Here is a 9,107-nt window from a genome sequence, read left to right on the forward strand (position 1 = left end):
GAATCCTTGGTGAACCAGTTGGACTCTATTGTGACCTCTTCTCTCAGATCCCTTGCCCCTTTCCCCTTTAATGGCCAATCTTGCCCTTCCAAACCCCAGCCCTGGATTACTCCCACAATCCACTGCCATTAGCTTCTACTCACACTTTATGAATCAAAACTAGAAAAAAAAAATTTCATGAAACCATGTTAAATGGGTCTGCTTCAAGTTTACATAACAGAACATGAATTGGGCCTCCCTGCGGCAAGGCAGCCATTTTACACCTCCCTCACTGATTCACCATCTGACTGGCCACAGTGGCATTTCCAAATCTTTTCATCCTTTCTCAAACCTTGGGCAGCTTCCCCTGCCCTGAAGCGCTCAGCTGAATCTGGAGTTTCAAAGTTCACTGAAAAAACCCAGGGGCCATTTGCAGAGAACTCCCATCTCCTCTGTTCCTCATCTCAAGTTGCTGAGGCCCCCCCTTTCACCAAAAGGCCAAAATCTCTCCCCGTCCCAGTACCGACCTCAGGCACATCAGCACATCAAACAGAACTATAGCCTTTTCATTTTTGTCTCATGGATAACCAAGTGGACCCGTCTGGTGATGATGATGATGGTGCTGAGCTTTTCTATACTTGTCTAGGCTGGTCCTTTCCAGCTTGGCAGGGGTGGGGAACCTTCAGCCTTGAGGCTACATGTGGCCCTCTAGGTCCTCAAGTGCAGCCCTTTAACTGAATCCAAACTTCATCATCAAAGGGCTATGCTTGAGGACCTAGAGGGCCACATGTAGCCTTGAGGCTGCAGGTTCCCCACCCTTGGCTTATGGTCTTTGGGCAAATGCCTCCAAGAATCCAGGGTGACCTCCACATGAGGTTATCAGAGAAGGACCTTGTGAATGCTGAATTGACTAGTGAGATTTTTGCTATATCAGGATGGAAAAACAACTGAAAACTTTCTCTTGGGGTTTGTTTCTGAGAATTTAATTGCAAGGGTGCTGTGGGCACTTCGAATCCTATCTAAAATGAAGCCAGTGTTCAGCTTCCCATTAAATATGGTCCCAGGCACCGTGCTAGGCCGAGGACAGACACAAACCTTATAGTCTACTGGAGGAGCTCAAACTCCGGTAATTATGTTCTAGATTGGAAGTTCTTAACCTCTTTTGTGTGTTATGGACCTCTCCAGCAGTCTAGAACCTATGGAAAACCTGCTTAAAGTTTTTAAATAATTTAAGGAAATGTTGAATTTCAGTTAGTAGTAAAAATAAACATGTGATTGTTTTCCTGTAGAAGTTCATGGACTCCACTGAGTTCTAGGACAGAGTGAAGCCCTTGGTCTCAGGAAGACTGGTGTTCTGACTGTGGCCAAGTCATTTTACCATTTTCCATGCCGGTGAACTGAAATAGTTGGGCCCAGATGACCTCTAACGTTCCTTTCCAGACAAAATACAAACTTTTCTGGGGAAGGAGGAAGCACTAACAACTGGGTGGGAGCAAGGGGTGATGATCAATAAAGTCATTCCAGAAGAGGCAGCACTTACGTTGGGCCCTGAAGAGGGGCGCAGAGAACAGCCTGTACTGAGGCACAACTATGGGAGATGCAACTTCAGGCATGAGGAGCATGTCATCATCTTAGAATCGTGAACCCAACTGCAGAATTTTTCAGTAGGAAACGCACCTGAGACGTAACTTGAACTTCAAAGTATCAATATATTTATTTACAAAATATACAGTTTCACAGAAACAGCTTCTCTATACACATAAACTTTATAATTACACAGAACCATGTAAACGATGTTAAGTGTCTGGCCTGGCCAAAGCCCAAGAGGGAACCCTAACTTCTGGAGACATTCTCCCCCTTCCCCCCCAACTCCATCGGCCACCTGCCAGGAGCCCCTGGATGGGACACACCTAATTTGCATAAAATAAGCCGATTGCAGCTGCCCCAGCTCAATCTAACACAGAAACACACTCGCCTGGGCTTTTTAGACACCACCCACTGGGATAGGTCTGTTGAGGGGACAGACCAGGGACCCACTTGACAAAAATTACGAGATGAACATTTCAGGCTTTCCCAAGAGACACTTCCAGACAAGAAACCCCCATAAAGCCTAGTCCCCACACTGACAATGGCCGTGGCTCTCTAACCATGTAACGTGACTGACTGGGGACTCCAACTTTGAATGCCCGAGGTTTGCTTTTGAGCACTCAACACTTTGTAGAATAAAAATGTTAAACAAACAAACAAAAAGAGGATTTTGAAACTTTGGTTATTTCTCTTGGTGCAGAAGCTAGACAGGTGGTCGAAGGGGGCAGATCTTTGGTGGCGAATGTCTCTTGAGCATATGGTAGGTGCTGTGCCCTCACGGAAGCTGGGCGGTTTCAAAATGCACTTTAAAAATTCTGTAATCTACGATTTAACTTCGCCCTTGGGATTCTTCATGTTGGACCAGGTTTCAGGAACTCAATTTCTTCTTTTTTCTGCTCAAATGGTAAATGAACTTAAAAAAAAAAAAAAAGCCAGCTCGGCAAGGGTGTGAAAGACACCACACCTAAAAAGGGGCTTGGATTCAACAAAACAGGAGAGCTTTTCCTTGAGGGGAAAGAAGCTCTGGTCTCATGCCCCTACTGTTAAAAAAAAAAAAAAGCCACTATGTAAGCCCATAGCACCTCTGTGGGGGAGGTTGGCTGAGCCCATTTTTTGGGGGAGGGGGAATAAAACATAACTTCAATCCCACTTACCCTTTCCACGCTTTCTGAAGAACAACATTCATTCATTTACAAGGGATGGGTTTTTTTTTGTAGTTTTTTGTTTTTTATTTTTTTAAAACAAGGCCTTGAACAGCGGCTACATACAGTTATTTGTCAACTTAGTCACTAAGGAGAAAAAAGCTCAGGTCCTTCTCTTGTTAACCAAGTAGCAGAATCAGCCAGTGGTTCTGCAATGGGGATGGCCCTGAGCAGAGCTCAGCTAGGGTCATACACACCTCAAAATCCCCTAGATTTCCCATAGCCAAACACAAATTAGGATCTTCCTGCTGTGGACCACATCAGGAGTTTTAAAGCTATAGAGGCTGGGGAGCGGTTAACAGGACCTCACACAGATGCCACGAACACCTGAGTGCCAATACGTAGACAACACTCACCAACTGAAGAAAGCAAGGGCTCTTAAATTCTACCCTCGCTCTGGGGATGCCCCAAGGCAATCCACCCTGTGTAAGAGGCAGACTCCTCAATCTGCCTTAGGGAACATTGATCCCTGGCTTCGCTCAGGACATTTCTCACTTAAATGAGACCACTACTAATTTCCAGTGATAACTGCCTATATATCATGGTGCAGAGCTGGTACTCTTTGGGGGAAGAAACAAGAAAGGAACCATCCTGCTCCCATCCACTCTGAAGAGAGCACCTCCATTCTGCATCTCATGTCCCAAAAAAGGGGGGAGCCAGGAAGGAAATCTACCAAACTCAGTTTGGCTAGATCGTGCAAAAAAAAAAAAAAAAAAGGAAGGAAACAAAAAGGGAAAAAAGAAAAAAAATCTTACATCGTGCAAAATGGGAACTTATATCAAGGAGTCAGGCCCCCTTTATCTAAGAGACCATCCTGGCTCTGCCCCAACAGAGGCAGCCCTGTGCGATTTCTCTAAATACACCAGGAGAGCATCTGAGAACCGCTGGAGGGGAAACCACTGGCCCACACTCTCCCTATAGCAAGACCAGAGGAAGCCATTTGCAACTGGCCTAGGATGCCCCCCTCTTAGGCAGAGGCAGCAGGCTAGGGAACTGTTTGCTAAGGAAAGGGCAATGTTAGGCTACCTATACAGACACTTATGGCAAAGACTTATACTCGGGAAGCTTAACACATATGGCTGTTCACTTGTTGAATCCTTGGAAACCAGAGATGTCTTCCTCCCTCTGGGGAGGACTGTCCCCGTCCCCACCCTCACCCTCCCAGCCCCACCCCAGCAGTCCAAAGTGGGGGAAAAAAGACTCACAACCATCACATACCCTCATTTAGAGCTCAACACCGGGGTGCCGAGACCACTCTGGCTGCGGAGCATGGGGCCCGGCAGTAGCTTTGGCCAACAAAGATTCTACGTCATCACCAGCTATGTACAGTTTTTATGTACCTTGGACAACCTGTCCTGCTTAGGCACCTCGATGTCAGAAGGGCGAGGATGGCTGCACCTTACGCGCTAACAGTTCTGTGCTCAAATTCAGAAAAAGTGACCCCAAAGAAACCCACTGGCCCTTCTAATCCTTCCTTTGAAGTCATGGCCCACCCCAGTCAGTCCAGAAAGAGTTTCCGGGAACCCATGCGAGAGCGGTTGGAGCGGCGGATGTCAAACTTGGAGTCCCGGCACTTTTGGCAAACAAACACTTCAGGAACATTGGATTTCCGGATTTTTGCACAGGACAGGTGGATCCAGGTGTGGCACTCATTACATTCAATCATCGGTCGTCCAGCGAAAGGTTTCATGCAGAAACAGGTGACAAGGTCCCAGGAATCGTCATCTAAGTAAAACAAAAATTGGCAAGGATGTGAAGGCAGAGAAAAGAATGAAAACCTTCCCAATCCTTTGCTAACAGATCTGAAATCTGCCCCTCCAAGGGGCCCAGACAACCTAGGCTCCCTCACCTATTGGATGGTTTTCTCTCAATTTAGACAGGGCTGACTATTCCAGAATCTGAGGTTCATTATTTTTCCCATTAGCTGCATTTTTAAAAAAATATTTCAGATGAAAGCTAATTCTCAGTCACCAAGTCTTGCCTCTTGCTTGGTTCATTCTCTTTCTTAAAGGGTCTTTACTCATTAGGAAGGCCCCATCGTTAATGATAGCTAGCATTTAGATGGTGCTTTAAGGTTCAAGTTCACCAAGCATTTCCCTGGTTCTCTCATTTTATCCTCACAACAACCCTCCAGGGTTGTGTACTAGCATAGTAGGGTCACATGACCTCCCCAGGGCCAGGTCCCACAGCTTGTATGAGTGTCTGAGGAAAGATCTGAACTAAGGCCAGGTATAGCATCCTCTGCCCTCAGCCTGGCCACAGCAGGGAGGGGCACCTACCCGAGTCCACCATGATGTCCTCATCGTTCCCAGTGCTATCTTCGTCCCGGAACACCACCTGCTTGCCCTGCCGTATGACAGTCCGTTTGCCTTCCGTCTGAATCTCTTTGACCTCCTCGGGGGTGGCCACTGCACAGGAACCGCTAGAACGCGTGTCAGAATCCCAGCCAGAGCATGGGTCGCTGCTGGCTGCAGGGATGTCCTGCAGGTCAGGGCTGGCCGTCCTCTGGGCAAAAGTGTCGGCCGGCTCCAGCTTCAGCAGGCCCCCCATGTACTCCTCCTCCATTGGCATGTCTGTGTCCCTCCGCTTGCGCTTCTTCTTCTTCTTCAGCTTGTCCGTCTTCTTTCTGTCCATGAGGAAGTTGCTGGGCTTGGCTCGCTGCAGAAGGGAGGGCTGTAAGTGGCCAAAGCACCGGTCGGCAACAGGCAGGGACACGGACGAGGGCAGGTCAGCAAAGCTGGCATCCCAGCTGTCGCTGTCGATGGTCCCGGCCGTGCTATTGGCAGGGCTGGGGCTGCTCCTCAAAGGGGGCTCCTGCAAGAGAAGAAACAAGGCCTTGCTGAACAGGGTAAACACCCCGACAGGGCCTGTGTCCCCAGGAGCAGGGCCACTGAAATGGATGGCTCCCCCAAGCCCACTCTCCCCTAAGGACTTATTTCTATCAAATTCAGGAAATGCCTCTCAATTCTGAACCAACTAAACCATTATGTACCTCCTTGAGTGTATCTATGTTATGATTCTAATTGATTACTGTCTCAGATATAAAAGGGCCCTCTGCAGCTCTCTGGTCCAATCCAATCATAAGCAAGACTCCTCTCTACAACAGGCTTAACAAGTGGCCCTTTGATCTTGGCCTGAAGGTCTGGGGAGGGGACCCCACCCCAGAGGCAGTTCCTGCCACATCCACATAGATACTATGGGCCTTCAGAGCTCATCCAAGTTTTCTGTCTCAAAATGGATTTCCGTAAGACCTTCTGGTATTTGATTTTTAAGGCACCTTAAAAGCTCTCATCTTTTTTTTTTTAATTAAAGATAATTTTAATTAATTCTGTTGAGACTTTCCCGACAGCCCCTGAGAGAATTGGAGACATTCTGGAATTTGCCAGAACCAGAGCTATTTATATAGACTGACATGCTAAGTGGCACAGTGGATAGAAGGCTCACATGTCTGGGCCTCAATTTCCATCTCTGTAAAATGAAGCTGGACTAGACATCTGCAAAGTGCCTCCAGGCTCTAAACGTATGATACTGGGATTGCCTCTGCCATACTTAAAAGTTACTAGAAACATAAAGTACCACGCGTGTATGTATATGTATATCTATGTGTGCGTGCGCCTACATATGTGCACAAGCACCCTAAATGTTATTGTTATGTCCTGAAATCCTTCACAGTTTAAATAAATTCCCTTTTATACAAAGGGCTTTTTTCTTTCATTTGGGGTCTAGTGTTGCTTTACAAAACAGCTTCTTCAGGTCTTTGGGTCCAGGGTGCTCGAACCCCAACTCTTTAAAGACTAGGATGCCTGGCTGAGCACTTAAAACAGGAAAACTAGAAACTTTTCTCAAATGGTTCAAAAGTGTAACTGAAGTTTTAGGGAGACTTTTTCTGTGAAAGGAGAGGCTAGAAATTACCTCTGTTGGATAAGGGATGTAACCAGCATATGCCAAGACAAAGGTACAAAACTTGTTGAAATCCTCCACAGTTCGCCGCCTCTTGTAACTGGGGGAGTATTCCTGTTAAGATAAGAAGGAAACACATTTAGAAACTGAAAACTTGAATTTGGAATAGCAGCAACCAACCCCTCCAATCAGCAGAGAGTTGGAGAAAAGCCTTGATTTCCAAGCAGGCAGTCTTTTACTATTTTGTCAATTAACCCTTCTGCCTCTGATTCCTCATCTACAAAACGGGAATAACTACCAGCACTTGGATCACTATGCTTATTGGAGAGGAAGCTCCCTGGATTCAAGCCCTGCCTGACACACACTGACCACAGGCTCTAAGACTCTGATGTGCTGAGTAGGTGCTCTCCTGGACTGGTAGAGGAGTTTCCTCACCTGAGAGTTACCTAACCTGAAGAAGTCAATCTATCTTGGTTAAGCACCTTCTCTATGCCTTGGCATAGTGACACTGTACTAAGTGTCATTTGGTTCCTGTTCCCAGGCTGTATCGAACTGTAAAGATTAAATGATGATATCAAGTACACTGCATACCTCAGAAATAGAACAAACACATGTATGTGCATCGAGATACCACTTTACACACACACACACACACACACACACACACACACACACACCAGTCACTGTTATACTCTGCAATCCTTCACAGAGTCAGGACAAGAGAAAATAGTGTTTTCTGATAAAAAGATCCAATTGAAAGCGGACCAGCTTCTCCAGTATACTAGGAAACTAGTCAAGATATATTAGGGTACTTGCTGTTTGCAACAGTGCCTAGAGCATTTAAAACTGGGCTTGCACTCCTCATTTCGCCATTTTCCATCTTAAATCCCTTTTTCTCACTGCTGAAGCAGCTAATACTCCCATAGCTCGTTAGGGACTAAAAAAAAAATAGCAATTTTCTTATGCTCTTGGTTTGGAGACACTGCCAGAGTCCTCCCAACTTTTAGTCTCCTTGCATATTTTAAAACAGGGAAGAAGTTCAAGCATGAAACAGCTACCCCTCAAAGATTTCAGTGTGGACTCAACCCTCTCCCACCTGGGAAAGGGCTTTTTTTCCCCCCACCAGGCAAAATCTGCATGAAAAAGAGCTCTTTCAGGCTACAAAATGCCCCGAGGTTTGCCCAGCACCATCCTTCCAGTATCCCTCTGATTCAGGAAGGGGTTAACAGCTTTTCCAGTGCAAAGAGCCAGAGCAGCTCCTCAAGTGCACTGATTGTGGGGTGAAATGCAGCTGCTTCAGACTGCACCCATCTCTCAGCCTGCCTCAAGTCTCTACAGTGGTCTCCTCCCCAGGACACAAAGCCACCAGTGAAAGCAGCACACACAGGGTAGTAGGGGCATTCGTTAGGTTTCCCCACACTCCTCAAAATTTATGTTATGTATTGCTTCTTTCAGAACCACCACCCAATCCCCTCGCTTTTCAGGCATTCCTAACCATTGGGTCAGCCCGATCCATCACCTTCAGAGAGATCGGGGGTACTTGCACTGCCCACCCCCAAGCCTTTAGAAAAACTGCCCTGGGCCCTGCCCTCAGAACTTTAAGGCGATGCAAAAACCCTCGGTCCAGCTAAAATGTAAGAAAGTAGGTCAATAACCAAGGAAAAGTGAGGAGTGTAGAGCCCAAAAAGAACTCAGGCAAAGGTTAAGCTGAATCCCTGCCTTGCCCTTGCTGGGGCTCCAGCCTGGTTGGGCAAAAGGGGCTCCCCCAAAGAAGAGCCCTCCAGTCCAGTCCTTAAGCATCTGCTTAAGGTCTCCAGTTTACGATTAAGTCTCCCCTCCACAGGATTTCCCCCACCTACCTGACTCTGTTTCCCCCCAAAGAAGATGCAAAAACCACCTCCTCCCTACGCCCCCCAACCTAGACCTGGGCAAATTTCTCTCCTTTTTGCAACCCCTCCCCCCCCCCCCCCCCCCCCCCCCCCCCCCCAGGCCGAAGCCTGGGAAAAGAAAGGGGGGAGGGGGGGAGTGAGAAGGAGGAAAGGAGCCTCTAGGCTGGGCTGACTGGCTCTGGGCAGCTGTGCTTCCAACCACCAGCTAGGGTAAGCTGGGGGCCACTGAAGCGGGGCGCCAAACAGCCCCAAAGGGGCGATCCCAGCCAGGCGTCGTTCCCCTCCCCCACCACCCGGCTGGCCCTGGGATACCGGGACCCGCCCCCGGGGACAGAGGGGCGGGGAGCTGGAGGAGGGGGTACAGCGAGTACGGGGTGAGGGGGAGCGGGATTCCCGGGACTGGAGGGGGGGGGGGGTGCGAGGGACCAAGGCCGCTGAAGGTGGGGGAGGCTAGACGCCAGAGGATCGGAGCCCAGCGGGAGGGCGGGAGAGAAAAGGGATCGAGCCCTGGGAGGGGAGAGGAGGAGGAGATGGAGGCCGGAGGGAGCAG

General features: G+C 48.2%; 1 protein-coding gene across 1 annotated transcript; it reads right to left on the bottom strand.

Moving 5' to 3' along the window:
• Positions 1-1,668: 1,668 nt before the first annotated feature.
• Positions 1,669-7,319, bottom strand: PHF13 (PHD finger protein 13). The gene is made up of 3 exons (XM_069079350.1): positions 6,681-7,319; positions 5,048-5,582; positions 1,669-4,493 (listed from the first exon to the last, which is right to left on the bottom strand). Exons 2-3 carry the CDS (start codon positions 5,400-5,402, stop codon positions 4,267-4,269), a joined length of 582 nt encoding a protein of 193 aa, XP_068935451.1. The 5' UTR covers positions 5,403-5,582; positions 6,681-7,319; the 3' UTR covers positions 1,669-4,266.
• Between the last annotated feature and the right edge of the window lie 1,788 nt (positions 7,320-9,107).

Source organism: Petaurus breviceps, unplaced genomic scaffold, assembly GCF_028583685.1.
Source record: "Petaurus breviceps papuanus isolate PSGF00001 unplaced genomic scaffold, PetGlider_PUasm1.0 91041, whole genome shotgun sequence".
Taxonomy (NCBI): Eukaryota; Metazoa; Chordata; class Mammalia; order Diprotodontia; family Petauridae; genus Petaurus; species Petaurus breviceps.